Source organism: Diorhabda sublineata, chromosome 1 (genome assembly GCF_026230105.1).
Source record: "Diorhabda sublineata isolate icDioSubl1.1 chromosome 1, icDioSubl1.1, whole genome shotgun sequence".
NCBI classification, from domain to species: Eukaryota; Metazoa; Arthropoda; class Insecta; order Coleoptera; family Chrysomelidae; genus Diorhabda; species Diorhabda sublineata.
The window spans coordinates 13,989,798-14,009,515 of record NC_079474.1 but is presented as its reverse complement, the minus strand read 5'-3'; the positions used below and the strand labels follow the sequence as shown (position 1 = coordinate 14,009,515).

At 33.1% G+C, this 19,718-nt stretch overlaps 1 protein-coding gene across 1 annotated transcript in view; it reads right to left on the bottom strand.

The window, feature by feature from the left end:
• LOC130449345 (GAS2-like protein pickled eggs) overlaps positions 1–19,718 on the bottom strand; it is a 97,092-nt gene that overhangs the window by 73,444 nt on the left and 3,930 nt on the right. Inside the window, exon 2 of the mRNA XM_056787117.1 lies at positions 1,388–1,647. Within this exon, the coding sequence (XP_056643095.1) occupies positions 1,388–1,555 (168 nt within the window). The 5' untranslated portion in view covers positions 1,556–1,647. The remainder of the gene's footprint in view (positions 1–1,387; positions 1,648–19,718) is intronic.

Sequence of the window (19,718 nt, the reverse complement as noted above, 5' to 3'; positions counted from 1 at the left end):
GATATCTTCAAACGTATTTCAAATGAATGTTCATATCATATTAAATGAAACTTGAGTACACAATTCACTTCATCATAACTACAGCAAAAAACAGAAAAGAAACATAAAGAAAAGGGATAAAAGTTCGAAAATTCACTCTATAGAATATCGTTGGGTTTATGATTAGTTTGGTCGATGACCCAATAAGCTATCACTATACTTTTGATGAGGTTTAAACGAAATAAGTCAGATTTTTGCATCTAACGAGATAAACAGTCAAGACAGTGGATTGGAAAAAAACCTGAGCAAAAAAATTATCTGGAACAACAAAAAAAAAACGATACAAACGTGAAAAATTAACAAATACAACGATAAAACTATTTTTAGATTTAAAAAAAGATAAGAGATTACATATTAAAAAGCTTTATGCAAGGTGATTGCTTAATGTTGATCAAAAGCTCGCTCGGATAAAAAACACAATTCAAACGATTGTTTGGATATCTTCAAACGTATTTCAAATGAATGTTCATATCATATTAAATGAAACTTGAGTACACAATGCACTCCATCAAAACTTCAACGGTTTCTTGACCAATGTGGTCATGGGCACATTTTTTTGGGTTTTTGGTAGTTTTTAACACATGATATTATCCAACAAGAAACCAGATCTAAGCTAAATAATTGTAGCAAAATGAGTTGAATTCGTACCTTTTCATAATAAATAGTATGGAATAAGATAAATATGAAATTAGTTTATTGCTAAGATATTAGAAAAATGAAAACAGCTTAAGCAGTTGGGAATATATGGGAAATAAATATTGAGGTTACAAGGGAAGCAGTAGAAAACTTACCTAGTACCATCACTTGTGGATTATCAGACACCCTCTATATTAGAAACTAATATAGAAAGAGAAACATCTAGAGACATAAATCGCAGCGAAAATAAGATATAAACAGAATGTGAGCTATAAACAAGAGTTTTCATTAATAAATATGTCAGAAAATTAATTTTGATTTATTATATAGGTGGTTCCTATTGAAATTGCGCATTTTTATGTAGATTTGAAATGAAGATTTGTTTGAACCGTCAAGCGCAGTATTTTTTGACCTCCCTCCCATCTATTTACATCGATTTTGAGAAAACAGAAAAAATTTGAATGGTGTTTTAGCATTTGATACGTCCCGACTGAAAATGTACTAACTGATTGAATTATATATACAGAGTGTACAATAAAATACGTTTCCAAGATAGTTTGAATGGCCCTTTATTAGTTTCAATATCAGTTTTAATAATTTTTACATCATTCTGTTTATTCTAATCAAGTGAAGCGAGATATAAACTTTTTGTCCAAAATTTCAACGTCTATACGCCCAAAATTTTTCTATTATGTTATAAATTATAACTCACCTCACATAAGGCCACGCCAGTTTCCAATTTTTCCATAAAATTATCGACAGCTATATTCAGATGTGGATACATAGTTTGCAACCATTCTGCCAAATCTTCTTTCATCGCGTAGAGATACTCTTCGCTAGATTTGAACGGTCTAAAAGGCCTTGCTTCGAGTAGCGCCATTTCGATTTTGTATTATTAAGAAACTCGAACCGCAACCGATGTAAACTTGCTCAATTCGACATTATTTACGACTTTTAGTTACTTTCTATAACCTAAAACAATTACTTGATAATAAATCATTCTAAACGATATTTAAATTGAATAATAAAGTTTCAGATAACGATTTTACAGAGTGGCTAGACATAATCTTAACTGATGTTATTTCATTCGCGTCTTGTTTACGAGGACGAGTCAATTTTGAATTACCCGCTTCTTAGAACTCTCGACATTCATCTACACTTCCGGTCAAAAGTTTTTGCTCATAAATTCTATGGATTTTGTAACATATTTAAATTTTTGATTCATCGATGTTTTTGATGCAAAATTTTGGTATTCTCTGTAACAATTTTTACAAGTTATCGTCGTCCAGGACGTTTTTCAGGATATTCCGAAGATGTGGACTGCTTTTCGACTTCCTTGTCCAATTTGTTTTACAACAAGTGATTAATACATTCCACCATCCCGATTCTTTCAAATACTCTTTGCACAGCTTGAGAGAATGTTTGGGATTGTTGTTATGCTGCAAAATAAATTTACTACCCATCAAGCGCTGGTCAAAACCGATGCGAGAAGGGAGTATGGAAGTGGTTACAACAAAAGCGATTGAAGAGGTCTTACAGTAGTGATTTTAACAATGATAACGACTTATAAAGTTAATCAGAGGTGATGAACTTGTGTTATCACTACAGTTCGATTATTTAGCTCATTCAATACGGAAAGCGTGCCGGCGCACTCTTCGATTCCTTAACCACTGACGGTACGCGTGTCGGCGCGCACGTTTCCCTTCACTATACGACTCGACACAAAACTATCCGTTGCAACCAAAGGATTCAGCTTTGTACACCCATGATTCTCGAATAAACAGTGCCAGTACCGTTTCAAATTCGGAAAAGTGAAAATATGCCTTCTTTAAATTGAATTTCAGGTAAGTGAACCATATTTTTCGTGGATTATACTTTTGTTATAGCTATTAGTTTTACATTCCACCTGTGTATAAGTAAAATCATGTTGAAAAACAAATATGACAATTAAATAACTAAATCGTTCACTTAAATTGACTTTTTTTCTAATTAAAAATACTTAATTTCAACATTTCGTTCAGTCTATTTTATAAAACTATTTTGATAAATAAATTCGCAAGGTGTATATAAAGATTCTTGTAAATTGGACCAAACATTTATTTTTGAGACCATTTTTAGAATTATAATCATTTTTAAATTCTTTGTTTTGTTTTTTTTTAGTTATTTTTCAAGTTTTGGGATATATTTGGGATATATGTTTTTATTGTTTCTGATTTCACTGTATCCCATTCTCACTTTTTCTAATCTAAGTTAGAATACGATATAATAATGAACATCCCTTAGAGAAAAACCCCGACCCGGCCTGTCTTATTAAACCCCACTTGTGCTTAATTGACTTTTTCGTAAGCTATCATAAAAATATGGAGTTGTAATTTTAGTACATAAGTGTATTGTTTGTAAATATAATTTTAACTGAATTTATATAAATTTTGTTATATTAATTTTAGTAAATAAATCTACTATTAATTGTAAATATAATTTTAATTTAATTTATATAAATGTTAATTACAACAATTTTATTTAATTTACAATAAAAAAGGTGAAATATGTAATTTTTTTATTGTTAGTTCAATTTCTCGGTATTGCAACCAACAACTAATTAGTTAAAAGGTGAGCCACGAAGTTAGGCTATCCGCTACACAGGTAAACTGATTCCTTAACCACTGACGGAAAGCGTGCCAAGACGCACCCGCTTAATATCGGAAATAGAACTTTGGGATTTTTTTAATCATCAAGCCAAAAGTTTATCTCAAATACTCCGTCCTCTGTGATAATTTGTCAAAATGGCGTTACTTTGTATCAAGTAATTAAAGAGGATTTAAAGATGATTTTTAAGGCGAAGAAGAAGCGCTGCTATTGTTAATATTGCTGTAAATAACAGATGCGCAATATTTAAATTTTTTATATAAGAATCGAAATGCGGTGTATTATTTGCAGGATTGTTTATGAGCTGTACTGTAATTTGAACCTGCCAATTTTGTGTATGTTTAAATGTACATACATTATATTTATCGATAGATGTAATGCAAAAGTCGTGTCAACATCGCAGTTTGACCTTTTCACTATGGATTAAAAAAATCAACATTATTTGATTATATTATTTTAACATTGTGTTTTCTATTTTGACCTAAAAATTTATTTTTTAAGAAACTTATCTAATTAAAAGAAAATTTTATTTAAAAGCGATGAAATAAAAATTTCTAAGAAAAATTTCTGAGCAGTAAAACGTATCTAGAGTGCATTCGATTTGGGAGAGCATCGGAAAACTTTGTAAACAAAAATTATGCATAATAAATGAATATTTTGAATTTTGAAAAGTGTATCTCTAATGGTTACAAAATAAAAAAACATAACTCTGAAAACATCGCTGGAAATGAGTTGAATTTTAAGATAAGTTTAAAAACTTTGGTAACTAATGAAAAAAATTACAAAGGAATTGTTGGAAATCATATCGTAGATTTGGAGCTGCTCCAAAATAAAATCGTTCTAGCTTATATCCTGATCCAGCAAACTCACAAGTTCCTGCTACTATAATATGGTTTCAACAAGATAAAGCATCGTCCAAATTAATGTCCGACAATACCTGAACTAAATTTTTCCATATCGGTGAATAGGGAGGCGCGGATCTAGAGAATGGCCAGCGCGAAATCCTGATCTAAGCTATTAGACTTTGTTTGAGAGGATATGTCAAGAGGATTATATACAAAACTAAACCCATCCATTTAGATGATTTAAAAAGATACCTGAAATGTTGAGGAACGTTAGAAGACATTTCTACACTAGATCAGCTGGTATAGACATTCATGGCGAGCATTTTGAACATCTACATTGACATTAATGTTTCTTATATGATTAAGAAATAAACAGTATTAATTATCAAGTTTTTATTGTTATAACCAAACTACCACTTATTTTAGAAGACATACCCTCAGCCATTCGTCGAGACAGTTCATACAATATAAATGGTCGCCCGGCCACCCAAGTTTCCAGACCTAACTAGCTTAGATTTATATTTGTTGAACCGAAAGAAAAATCTCGTTTACATCAATATACGCACGACAAGAGATTATATGATTGAAAGAGTTTACAAACACCTTGTTTGCACACTTATTACGGTTTCAGTTATCCAAGTCATTGCTAGTGCTTATAGGACTGTCCTACAAGTTGTGACCAGTACGAAAAGCAATCAGAATGGAAATAATAAATAAATGGCAGAGAATGTAACATATTGAGACAGAAAAAGTCCAATCAACGAATAGACTGATTGGAGATGTAAGAGTGTGGGATCACCCAGTTTCTCACGGGCCATGGAAGTTTTGGAGTGTATGTATATGTAGGTAAAAGGGAGAACGAGCGCTGTATGAGATTCCACAATGCAAGGGCAAGACAGTGTACTGTTGATTGGATTGATTGAACAAAAAAATAATACATTAATGAGAAATGAGAAAAAAAATAGTAGTATCTATTTATCCTTTTTTCGAATACGCTATTTATAATTTTTTCAGGATAATTATTTTCTTTTTAGACGACGCCATTCGAAAGTTGTTCGTTCTGTATTCATTTACATACCGGAAGTTGCGTTTTGAGTGTTCCATGTAGTGAAAGTGACAGTTCCGTACTGCAAAACACTTTCGGAACGTTCTGGAGTGACTCTAACCACTTGACAGTTGACACTTCGAGGATTTTGCATAACCTTAAATTTTTAATTTTCTGAAATTATTTGTTTTATCCGAAGTTTTGTCTAAATTAATGAATAACAATGAATGATTATGAAAAATAAAACTTCACCGAAAAAAGCAATGAGTCCGTTCTTAATTCGTTACCGGATAAATCTCGTGCAATGTATGAAAAACCGTACGAGCTCTTTATGAAGTGGTGTCTCTCGCAATAAAACAAGATGTCCACATCAACAAATATCCAAAACTCATAAAATTTCCTGAAGAAATAGAACAAAGGGTACACTGCAAAAAAATCAAAAACTTTAACCAGAGAAAATATAATTGAATTCTTGTTACATTCTTATGCGTCGTCTAAAAAATGTTGTGTACGCCGCGGCTCAAATACTACTTTGTTGGACTCGTCTGTTGCTCGCCTCGTTTCGCTCGTCTCACAATTTTCATACTCGTCCAGCAAAGTAGCACTTTCAGTCCTTGGCATACAAATAACTAGTTTTTATTCAAGAATTTATTCCATTTGGTTAGGTTAGGTTAGTTTAGGTTGTTCCACACCGTATACCTGTTGGTCAGGATAATTATTTTCTCTTTAATAAAATATTTTTTGCTTTCGAATAGCTAAGTATCTAAATTCAAGATCTGCTAGTTCTATAGATCTACCAGCCAAACTTATCACTGATTTTTTGCTTACTGTCAATGATAACACCCAAATTACCTACGTCGAAATGTCAATAATAATTACAAAAAAAAATACTTTATCTATTGATATAGACGTAAAATCGATATCTTTTATGATTATAGCATATTCATCACGTAGTATTAAGGAAAAACCTCGTTTTCTTAACAGTGAAAATAGCGGAAAAAAATGATGATGAATCGACAACATTCATTAGTCAAAATAAATATCAAGATCCGCCTTACAGTATAATCATAATCCACAACGTATAAACTTGAAAATTTTTAATAATAAACATGTTTCATTATTTGCTTGACGGAGACACGTTCGTTATCTTATCAACATTCAACAAGGATACCTAGCGAATATAAAATAAAAAAGTTGATTCCCATTCCTTACATTCATTTGTAAAGATCATAAAAAGTTCAGTATATCATTACGTAAACAGTTAAAGCCGTTTTATAATTCAATCTCGCAAATAAATTGAATATCTAGTTTTTTAACTCACTCGCAAATAAAAATTAATAGTCTATAATGTTTACTATCTACTTTTAGTGCAGGCATTCAAGCTCAAAAAAATGGTGTCGAACCTCCGAATTCTTCAATGCAGCTCCGATTTTCCCGAAAATTTAGAATTAAGCTCATCTCACCCTCCATATCAAGATCTACAGGGTCGCAAGGTGTGCAAATTTTTTTTAAGAGTTGAAAACCACCCCTTATCGAAGAATACAAATATTATAGTTTTTCCTACTTTTTTTCAATTCAAATGCTTTTCGTTTATGGAGCATAAATATCTTAACATATTGTATAATAGAAAATTTATATATTATGAAGTATCAACGCTTAAAAATCTTTAAAAACTACCCTTATGATGAAAATAATATAGGATAAAAATCTTTTAACGTTTTGAAACATTGCAATTTCATTTTTACTGTGAAAAATTCATAGCGATTTAATAAAATTTAATTGGTTATTAATTCTTATTATTCAACCCTTAAAAACTACCCCTTTGCAGAGAATGAAATAAAAATAAATCTAATGACTGCCGACTTTTAGATTTTACATTCTTTTTGGTATCAAAGTTTCTTGTCTCTACTTAAAGTAATTTTTAATTGTCTATACTCTGTCAACCCCTAACTCTTTTGGTATTCAAGAGTATTGTCCAAACACGAAGTGATTTTTCATTCTCTACACCCTGACACCCCTTAAGAACCACCCCTTTATTAAGATTGTAACTATATCATCTCTTGGTACTCTCAAATGTACCTACAGACAACTTAACATCAACAGAAAAAATCTGTGCGCCAAAATTTGAAACTTTTTCATATCCTATAATTCACAACAAAAATTTCAAATTCTTATTTTTTATGTAACTACATTAATTTTAAAGCTATCACATCCTACAAAAAACCATTTTGAAGATAATTTTCAGGGCTACAAGATTATGTTTGTTAGAAGGGCCTTGAAACCCTCCACATTTTATTAATAAAGGGTCAAAGGGCTGTGGATAAGCAATCCTTGCACTATAGTGACAGATTAATTTGGTTATAACTCCGTCAATTTTTATGGTACAAGAAAAAATTAAAAAGCAAAATAATCGTCATGAAAAATTCTTTAATTTGATTGTTTATTAGTTTTTGTATCTCTTATAGTTATAGAGAAAAATTGAGCAAAAAAAATTTTTGGAAAACTCAAAAAAAATATTATTTAATCCTCATTTTTTTCCCAAATTTTGCATTTCTAATCAGCCAAACTTTCAGATATCGTAAATAACATCCAAATAAAGTATTTGGTACAAGGAATAAATTTAATTTTGATTTTCAATGGAATGTCATCAGTTTTAGTGCAACTTTTTTTTAATTTTAACTATTTTACATCATATCTCACTGAAATTTCAGTCGAAACGACTTTTATCAATTATCATTTGAGCTCTTTAAAAAGTATTCGATAACTTTTTGTTGAAAAATGTACCATTTTCCCGTTATTTGAGGTTAAATGCTCAATTATGTAAAACAAAAGCTATTCAAGTATCTATAACTTGCTTTAGGTAGAACATCAAGATCTTAAAATATAGCTTAATTTCTTTGTTTTTTTATACGCTTCATTTTTGTTCATTACACTTTTTTCGATAAAATGCATCATTACAGTGTTATACGGAAAAAAACTATTGAAAAATGCGTTTTTTGACAAGAAATCGTACTTTTCAATTGTGAATAACTCAAAAACTATTGATCTGGAGAAAAAACTTTATTGTTTACTTTAAATTTGCTGATCTTTCGATTATTTTGAATGAAAAATAATCACTTCGACACCATGTAGATCTCGCTTTTCAAATACACACCTGTTATCTGTCAAAATTTCAAGTAAATCGGTGTTGCATTAAATAATTCAGAGGGGAAAAGCTTAAATACCTGGCCTATTATTTTTTTTTTGCTTATAGTAGCTGCTGTCTATTTAAAGAGTAAATGAATTGATATAATCCCGTCATGATTACCACAATTATGTCTTGACTTAGAACCAGGTTAGGCTTTAAAATTACTTAAAGAATAAATAAATATCCCAATAGGCAAAAACCAAACAGAGCATACAAGAAGAAAGAAAATTACAAATATATTTTGTGACACCAAAACGTAACACAAAATTTAAAAAAAAACATGATTTGAATTAGTACATCCAAGTTAGAGCAAGCTCAAGTAACCTGCTCTAGATGGAATTATGTACAGTTCAGAAGAGCATTTGGTAATACAGAATCAAGTCAAAGACCTTTATTCTATGTTCTAAACTGTCCAGGTCAACTCCAGATCGCCTAAAAGTCAAATTGCTTTGTTTTGTTTCAAGTTGAGCAATCTCAGGGTATGCTTGGCAATCTAGCTCCAAATGTAGGAGCAATATTCCAAAGTTAGACGAATCTGGAGCTCGAGAGGACTAGAAGCTGTTAAGGAGTAAATAGCTCTTTGGTCTTAAAATTTTTGTGAAGATACTATATAGATAAGCTGTAGATCAAGTTTACAGTTTTGTCGAGTAGATCTTCAGCTCATATTACCAGAGATCCCCGATTGATCTGAGATCACAGATGCCGTATTGATAGAAAAAGACATCAGAATGCAGAAAGCTTTGAATAAAATAGAACTAGAAATCAATAGAACACCAGCATTGACCTCAAACCTTTTTGAGGTGTGTTCGTCGTGAGTGACCTGGATGGATCGGTCGTTATTTAGCAGCTCGACATGCCAAATTCTCACAAAACCCTTCGATATGTCCAATTGCTCTAGATTCTCTATAGTTTCAGTTCATATTCCCAGAGATTCCCTATTGATCTGTGTTCACAGAAGCCGTATTAATAGAAAGAGAGATCAGAATGCAGAAGGCTTTGAATAAAATAGAACTAGAAACCAATAGAGCACCAGCATTGACCTCAAACCTTTTTGAGGTGTGTTCGTCGTGAGTGACCTGGATGGATCGGTCGTTATTTAGCAGCTCGACATGCCAAATTCTCACAAAACCCTTCGATATGTCCAATTGCTCTAGATTCTCTATAGTTTCAGTTCATATTCCCAGAGATTCCCGATTGATCTGTGTTCACAGAAGCCGTATTGATAGAAAGAGAGATCAGAATGCAGAAGGCTTTGAATAAAATAGAACTAGAAACCAATAGAGCACCAGCATTGACCTCAAACCTTTTTGAGGTGTGTTCGTCGTGAGTGACCTGGATGGATCGGTCGTTATTTAGCAGCTCGACATGCCAAATTCTCACAAAACCCTTCGATATGTCCAATTGCTCTAGACTCTCTATAGTTTCAGTTCATATTCCCAGAGATTCCCGATTGATCTGTGTTCACAGAAGCCGTATTGATAGAAAGAGAGATCAGAATGCAGAAAGCTTTGAATAAAATAGAACTAGAAACCAATAGAGCACCAGCATTGACCTCAAACCTTTTTGAGGTGTGTTCGTCGTGAGTGACCTGGATGGATCGGTCGTTATTTAGCAGCTCGACATGCCAAATTCTCACAAAACCCTTCGATATGTCCAATTGCTCTAGATTCTCTATAGTTTCAGTTCATATTCCCAGAGATTCCCGATTGATCTGTGTTCACAGAAGCCGTATTGATAGAAAGAGAGATCAGAATGCAGAAAGCTTTGAATAAAATAGAACTAGAAACCAATAGAGCACCAGCATTGACCTCAAACCTTTTTGAGGTGTGTTCGTCGTGAGTGACCTGGATGGATCGGTCGTTATTTAGCAGCTCGACATGCCAAATTCTCACAAAACCCTTCGATATGTCCAATTGCTCTAGACTCTCTATAGTTTCAGTTCATATTCCCAGAGATTCCCGATTGATCTGTGTTCACAGAAGCCGTATTGATAGAAAGAGAGATCAGAATGCAGAAAGCTTTGAATAAAATAGAACTAGAAACCAATAGAGCACCAGCATTGACCTCAAACCTTTTTGAGGTGTGTTCGTCGTGAGTGACCTGGATGGATCGGTCGTTATTTAGCAGCTCGACATGCCAAATTCTCACAAAACCCTTCGATATGTCCAATTGCTCTAGACTCTCTATAGTTTCAGTTCATATTCCCAGAGATTCCCGATTGATCTGTGTTCACAGAAGCCGTATTGATAGAAAGAGAGATCAGAATGCAGAAAGCTTTGAATAAAATAGAACTAGAAACCAATAGAGCACCAGCATTGACCTCAAACCTTTTTGAGGTGTGTTCGTCGTGAGTGACCTGGATGGATCGGTCGTTATTTAGCAGCTCGACATGCCAAATTCTCACAAAACCCTTCGATATGTCCAATTGCTCTAGATTCTCTATAGTTTCAGTTCATATTCCCAGAGATTCCCGATTGATCTGTGTTCACAGAAGCCGTATTGATAGAAAGAGAGATCAGAATGCAGAAAGCTTTGAATAAAATAGAACTAGAAACCAATAGAGCACCAGCATTGACCTCAAACCTTTTTGAGGTGTGTTCGTCGTGAGTGACCTGGATGGATCGGTCGTTATTTAGCAGCTCGACATACCAAATTCTCACAAAACCCTTCGATATGTCCAATTGCTCTAGATTCTCTATAGTTTCAGTTCATATTCCCAGAGATTCCCGATTGATCTGTGTTCACAGAAGCCGTATTGATAGAAAGAGAGATCAGAATGCAGAAAGCTTTGAATAAAATAGAACTAGAAACCAATAGAGCACCAGCATTGACCTCAAACCTTTTTGAGGTGTGTTCGTCGTGAGTGACCTGGATGGATCGGTCGTTATTTAGCAGCTCGACATGCCAAATTCTCACAAAACCCTTCGATATGTCCAATTGCTCTAGACTCTCTATAGTTTCAGTTCATATTCCCAGAGATTCCCGATTGATCTGTGTTCACAGAAGCCGTATTGATAGAAAGAGAGATCAGAATGCAGAAAGCTTTGAATAAAATAGAACTAGAAACCAATAGAGCACCAGCATTGACCTCAAACCTTTTTGAGGTGTGTTCGTCGTGAGTGACCTGGATGGATCGGTCGTTATTTAGCAGCTCGACATGCCAAATTCTCACAAAACCCTTCGATATGTCCAATTGCTCTAGATTCTCTATAGTTTCAGTTCATATTCCCAGAGATTCCCGATTGATCTGTGTTCACAGAAGCCGTATTGATAGAAAGAGAGATCAGAATGCAGAAAGCTTTGAATAAAATAGAACTAGAAACCAATAGAGCACCAGCATTGACCTCAAACCTTTTTGAGGTGTGTTCGTCGTGAGTGACCTGGATGGATCGGTCGTTATTTAGCAGCTCGACATACCAAATTCTCACAAAACCCTTCGATATGTCCAATTGCTCTAGATTCTCTATAGTTTCAGTTCATATTCCCAGAGATTCCCGATTGATCTGTGTTCACAGAAGCCGTATTGATAGAAAGAGAGATCAGAATGCAGAAAGCTTTGAATAAAATAGAACTAGAAACCAATAGAGCACCAGCATTGACCTCAAACCTTTTTGAGGTGTGTTCGTCGTGAGTGACCTGGATGGATCGGTCGTTATTTAGCAGCTCGACATGCCAAATTCTCACAAAACCCTTCGATATGTCCAATTGCTCTAGATTCTCTATAGTTTCAGTTCATATTCCCAGAGATTCCCGATTGATCTGTGTTCACAGAAGCCGTATTGATAGAAAGAGAGATCAGAATGCAGAAAGCTTTGAATAAAATAGAACTAGAAACCAATAGAGCACCAGCATTGACCTCAAACCTTTTTGAGGTGTGTTCGTCGTGAGTGACCTGGATGGATCGGTCGTTATTTAGCAGCTCGACATGCCAAATTCTCACAAAACCCTTCGATATGTCCAATTGCTCTAGATTCTCTATAGTTTCAGTTCATATTCCCAGAGATTCCCGATTGATCTGTGTTCACAGAAGCCGTATTGATAGAAAGAGAGATCAGAATGCAGAAGGCTTTGAATAAAATAGAACTAGAAACCAATAGAGCACCAGCATTGACCTCAAACCTTTTTGAGGTGTGTTCGTCGTGAGTGACCTGGATGGATCGGTCGTTATTTAGCAGCTCGACATGCCAAATTCTCACAAAACCCTTCGATATGTCCATTTGCTCTAGATTCTCTATAGTTTCAGTTCATATTCCCAGAGATTCCCGATTGATCTGTGTTCACAGAAGCCGTATTGATAGAAAGAGAGATCGGAATGCAGAAGGCTTTGAATAAAATAGAACTAGAAACCAATAGAGCACCAGCATTGACCTCAAACCTTTTTGAGGTGTGTTCGTCGTGAGTGACCTGGATGGATCGGTCGTTATTTAGCAGCTCGACATGCCAAATTCTCACAAAACCCTTCGATATGTCCAATTGCTCTAGATTCTCTATAGTTTCAGTTCATATTCCCAGAGATCCCCGATTGATCTGTGTTCACAGAAGCCGTATTGATAGAAAGAGAGATCAGAATGCAGAAAGCTTTGAATAAAATAGAACTAGAAACCAATAGAGCACCAGCATTGACCTCAAACCTTTTTGAGGTGTGTTCGTCGTGAGTGACCTGGATGGATCGGTCGTTATTTAGCAGCTCGACATGCCAAATTCTCACAAAACCCTTCGATATGTCCAATTGCTCTAGATTCTCTATAGTTTCAGTTCATATTCCCAGAGATTCCCGATTGATCTGTGTTCACAGAAGCCGTATTGATAGAAAGAGAGATCAGAATGCAGAAAGCTTTGAATAAAATAGAACTAGAAACCAATAGAGCACCAGCATTGACCTCAAACCTTTTTGAGGTGTGTTCGTCGTGAGTGACCTGGATGGATCGGTCGTTATTTAGCAGCTCGACATGCCAAATTCTCACAAAACCCTTCGATATGTCCATTTGCTCTAGATTCTCTATAGTTTCAGTTCATATTCCCAGAGATTCCCGATTGATCTGTGTTCACAGAAGCCGTATTGATAGAAAAAAAATTATTATACTATTAAAAAAATTTTACGAAAAAAGTAAAACAGCTTGCTGAAGAATTATAAAACAATATTGGGGAAATAGATTTGAAAATATTGGATCATATATGGCTTGACTAACCAAGTAACCCCACATTTACTTAAGATAATTAGAGTAGCTTTTGGTAACAACAGTGTCAACCGCTCCATCCTTCTCAAATGCATATCAAACTGAGATTACATCGGTGCAAATTAACAAACGAAATTCACAATGTTTTGACGATCAAATAAAATGGAAGATATGCATTCTTGAACATAGAAGGTGCCTTTGAAGAGGCGATTAAAGAGCATTAAATACTAGGGGAGTAAATGAGATAACCTCCAGATGAATGTCGCAACTACTAGCCACTACACACTACAAGGGAAAGTGTCATCTCCACTAAATATCGTTTCTATTAATCTAAATGGAGAATACCCACATGTGAAGTAGATGAATTCTTATGGGAGCTGAGCTAGTTGAGGATACATGACCACATAGTCATTTTTGCAATGGGAGGCTTCGAGAATACATCCTTCGACAAAGTTTAACTATAAAAGAAGATGGTGTCGGTTGGTGGAGCTGAACGTCAACCCGAACAAGACCCATCTAGTCACCAGGCTCAATCTCAAGTCTATTAATTTGGACTAACAGGCTATTGAGTAGAAATATCTGGACAGACCCGAAATAGTGAACTAAAATGTGAAAAAATATGCATCCACCAGGAACTTTAGCGATAAAAGACTTTTAAGGACCCAGAGATAGCAGCTCTGATTAACGAATCTAGGGATCTGCCTTCCAGTAGTTTTACGATGAAAAGGAGATTAAGAGAAGGTTTTTTTTTGGAAGAATGGCACTGAAAAAACCTCTTTTATTACATGAGAATAAAATTAGGAGGTTACATTGGGTAAAAAAATTGGGAGAGAGTTACTGTTTGTGCTTAGGTCAAGGGAACATCGACTGTAAAACACAGTGAAGACTCGGTGATGGTTTGGGGATCTTTTGGAGGAAGGGCGACTGGAGACTTGCTCATAATTGAAGGGATTTTGAAGAAAGAAAGTTTTAAAAGAATATTGAAAGAAAATGTAGTAAGTTCTGGTCAGCGCCTGATCCTCAAGCATTCCTCAAAGTTGAGAAAGAGAATTTCAAAGAATCGGAAAGGAAGAATTTACTAAAAGTCCCGTCACAGTCGCACTACCTTAACCCGACTGAGTTGTGGAACAAACTATAGGGTGGGCAAAAACTTTTAGCTCGTAGTGTAGTTAGTTAACAAGAGGATTACTTTTATTGTTCAAAATCTTAAACTAGTGATTCTGGCAAAGAAAAATGTTATGAATCTATAAAATTATCATATTTTTAACGTTAAAAATTCAAAGTTAGCTTCAGCTCAATATAAATTGTACCCTGTTTCCAGTCTCTTTTCATAAATCCAAATACACAATTTCCATTAGGAAATGAACAAAGCCGGTTTAAACCATTTAAAAATAAGTTGAAATATTCTATTTTTAGAAAAATTCCTTCAACTCGTCACCCGCTATCACATATGCATACCACATTCGATTCAATGATACATTGTACTTTTTAATTCCACAACAATTCTTTTAATAAAACGAAATAAATTTCCTACAAAACGGAGAGACTATGAATGATGTTTTAGAAAATAAAACACAATAAATATAAATATCTTTTATTTGCTTTTGGCAAAGAAGTTTCCTAATACCCTGTATAGGTAATTATATTAGAAAATTCCTTCGCCTCAATTCAAACATGTCGCAATTTGTTAAGACTAGTTTCTAATTTTATGAAGGGTACAATTGCTTTACTTTCTTTTGATACTTTTTTGCATTACGTTTTTATGGGGTATTGTTGAGAAATTATTGAAAACAAAAGTTTAAAGCAGACGTGGGATGAGGAAAAGAAACAGTTAATGGGCGAAAGGCACAGCGTTGGTTTGATCATTTTAATAGTGGAGATTTAACGCTTGAAGATGGTTCGCGCGCTTAGGTCATCCACCTAGCTGGAGATGGAAGCTACAAGAAAGCAGTAACAAATTTAGTACCAGCATTAACCGATTATCGAACTCCCCCCAAGATCAAAGAGCTTGGTGGTAACACATCTAGCATGAAGATTAATATTTATTCAAATCCATGGCACAATTCCTACGAGGAAAAATTAATCCATAGGAAATGTTGAAAATGCAGTTTTTTTACATCAAAGCCCAAATAATGGTTTTACTAAGGTTTTAATGACTGAACTTTGGGTCAAAACCAAAAGATGCCATTTCATAAACAAAAAGAGACATCCTTTATGTTTGAAACTTTGGATTTATTCCAAACTATAGACTATCTGTGTTTGCAATCTATTATTTGTGGATATGAATCAACAAAATTTAGAATAACTATTTCTAAAAACCGCGGCTATCGAAATTTTAATGTCATTACCATTTGAATCAAGTTCGGAGAATTTCGAACAAACTAACATTCAAGAATAAGTAAATATAACGTTGAAGATTTATTTTTATATCATCAATTATTATAAAATTGTGAATAACATCCTGGCAATGATTTATCACACAATACGTAGTATTTTTTATGTACTGGGATTAAGTTGATAACGAAATATATAAAGCGTGATTATAAACAAACTTAATCATTACAAAAAGTTAACATTAAAGTCTATTCGGTCTCTCGTATATTCTCAATCAAAAGCATGATTCTGATGAAGGTAGGAAAAAATTCAAAGGACCATACGTTTATCAATTATCCTACCATACTACACATATTGTAAGACCAAAAAGCTTCAATGGACTTGTTTAAAACATTAAGAGGCCGTGAGCTTAGATGACTTCTTGGGCTTTACGTGTTGATGTATACACGTTGGAGATGAAAAATATTTCAAATGTAAATGATCAAAACAGAAAGAATTATAATTGAAGATTAAGAAATAAGTATATTTATCTGTCTCAGAAGTTTTTGACCTATTGGACCATTCCCTCATCCTCAGCACGTGCCCGTACCAAATCAATTATTTTTTTCTTTATAAGTTTCTTTTATTGCATCATTTCTGACCCGATGTAACCTCGACGTTCTATTTTTTCTTCTTGAGGCGTCCATTTCTGTTGTTTCTTTTTTTTCTTCAGTTTTTCTTTTATTTTCCATGTTTCCGGTCCATATATCAACGTAATCATTGCATTGTAGATTCTCAGTTTTCGTTGTTTTCCTATTTCAGTATTCCATAGATTTACTTATTCTTCTTGTTCTGTTTATTCTACATTCTTTATCATCTTCTCCTTCGTCAGAAATAACTCCTAGATATTCATAGTTATCACATCTCGTTATAATTTCGCTGTTTTGTAGTTATATTTTCGTTCTATTTTTCTCTATACACAAGTGCTGTGTCTTTTCTACGTTTATCTGTAGTCTACATTTTCCTTATTCTTCCTCTAGTTTGCCGTTTATGTATTTTAAGTCATCTCCATAGTTTGCACATATTACAAACTGGGATGTCCCACGGCGAGTTAAAACTACCTGTATATGGGAAAATACTCATAGTAAAATCATGAAAATTTTAAAGTTTGGGTTTTGGGATACGATCTTTTTAACTAAAATAGTTTCAAAGATGGCTGACTTCCGGTTCTACCGTAAGTCGACTATAACTTTGTTATTTTAAATAGAACACTCTATATATTAATAAATTTTTGAAATCTACGTAAAATTTTAGTATACATTTGTCTAAATACTTTTTTCGAAAAATGCATACTTTTTGAGTTATTAATTGCAGACCCTTATAAATTATTTGTTTAGGAGAATACCCTTAAAGATATAGAAATAGTTTCTGTTCGGTTGCTTTTAGCAAGGTCAGACGTATTCGAATCTATGTTGAAAAATTTTTCATTTTATACAGGATGTGTATAAAAACTGTTCAAATTTTGAACTTCATAATTATCAAATTTCTTTATTTTTTTAAATAGAACCACACAGTTTTTTCTATTTTAATGCATTCAGGGATAAAAAATGAGGCAAATTCATGTATACCTATACCGAAACCTTACCATTATCCAGATATTAAACGTTTTCTGTAAATTTTTAGAGATGCAGGTGTGGTCTAAATTTTATTTATTCGTTATTAAATTGATTAACAATTTTCGAAAGTATCAATTTACTAATTACAGTTAAATAAGTGTCATTTATTACAAAGCCTACTAAAAGTATAGATAAAAAATCAAAACTTGTTAAAAAATATAAAAATATTAATTTAAAACCTCAAATATCTCGGAAACGACTAAAAGATGTAATAGGATAACGATAAAGTTTAGAAATAAGAAAGTATACATGAATTTGACTTATTTTTTACCCCTGAATGCACTAAAATAGAAAAAACCGGGTGGTTCTATTTAAAAAAATTATAAAATTTGATATTTATGAAGTTAAACTTTGAACACTTTTTATACACTCCCGGTATAAAATGAAACAATGTTCAACATAGATTCAAATACGTTTGAATTTACTGAAAGCAACCGAACAGAAGTCATTTTCATATCTTTAAGGGTATCATCGAAAAAAAAAAATAATTTATAAGGGTCTGCAGCGGTCAAATTTTTTACAAAAAAATTAATAACTCAAAAAGTATGCATTTTTCGAAAAAAGTTTTCAGACAAAAGTATACTTAAATTTTACGTTAATTTCAAAAATGTATTAATATACAGGGTATTCCATTTAAAATAACAAAATTACAGTCATCTTTGAAAATATTTTAGTTAAAAATATCGTATCCGAAAACCCAAACATGGAAATTTTCATAATTTTACTATAAGTATTTTGTCATATATACAGATAGTTTTAACTCGCCGTGTAACACCCTGTATAAACAGGTGTCATTGTCGTTTATGATCCCCATTCCTCGCATTTCTTGAACAAATATTTTAAAAAGTGTTGGGGAGATGCAGTTCTCAGGTCTTTGTTGATTGTCATTCTTTATTTCCGATTTTTAGTGCAAACTTTCACTTGTATCTTTTCGTTTTCAATTTTTATCTCTATATCCCATTCATGTGCAGGTATTATCTGTAGGTGTTGGTTCTTTGTTTGTTTTTAATTTTCATTTTTGTCAATTAGTTTTTGCGTTTCAGGATTCCATCAATATTCATAACTATTTGAATTTTCTTCATTTCCTAGAGCTGTCCTAAGTTTGTGTCGTCATTTTCATATTTTATAAGATAAATGAATCAAAATTAATTCGAGTCAAATTTAATGTTAATAAAAGCATTTACCATAACCCTCAACGCGCCCAATTTTATCAATAAAGATCTGATATTTTACGGTAGTGACCTTTAAATATTTGCATCTGTTAAGTAAATAAATTTATATTTAATTGCATCGTCAACAGAAGGTTTTTATCATAACAATAATTTTATAATAAATGTCACTTATCCATTTTTGTTTAAAGTCCACCTACTTCGTAATAATAAATAATTTGCATAAGAATATTAAGTTAATTGAAATTACAAAACCTTTTCATTTTCTTTACTATCTTTCGAATTTCATCAAAATTATATTTTATATAATTTAACCATAAAAATGTTTAATCCGTCAGAATCTAAATAACATTCATAAATAAGTGTAGGTTGTGCCATTTGTTTATCGTTTATATTTTTTTTATTTCATCAATAAATACAATAACTATATGAATAAGTTGTTATATAATATTGTCGAATCAATGTAATTTTAAAAATAACAACCCACCATACATCATATCACGAAATATGTATTAGGAATGCTGAAAAATTTGTTGACATATAGATGTCGCTACTAGTTTTGCATCGATGTGATAAACTCTAACCTTAAAAAGACACACGTATGAATATGACAGCTGTCGTACTATTAGTTTGTAAATTATGGCATATTGAGTCAAGCAACTTTTGTTATTTTGAAAAAAATTATAAAAACGATATTTCGTGTGTTAATATAGCTCTGCTTCTTGGCAAAAACTACTATTGAAGCCAAAGCTTTGTTTGATAAACATTGTTCGAGCTTTGCTCCAAGAAAATCAACCGTTGAAGACAAATTTAGAAGAGAAAAAACGACCTACGATGATTATGTACGCAGTCAACGCTCCAAAAAGGCAGTCACCGACGAAAACGTCAAAAAAGGCCACAAAATAATTTCGGATAACCCTAAAGTGAAGCTGATTGAGATAGCTGACACCTCAAACATATCAAAGAACGCGTTGGACATATCGCG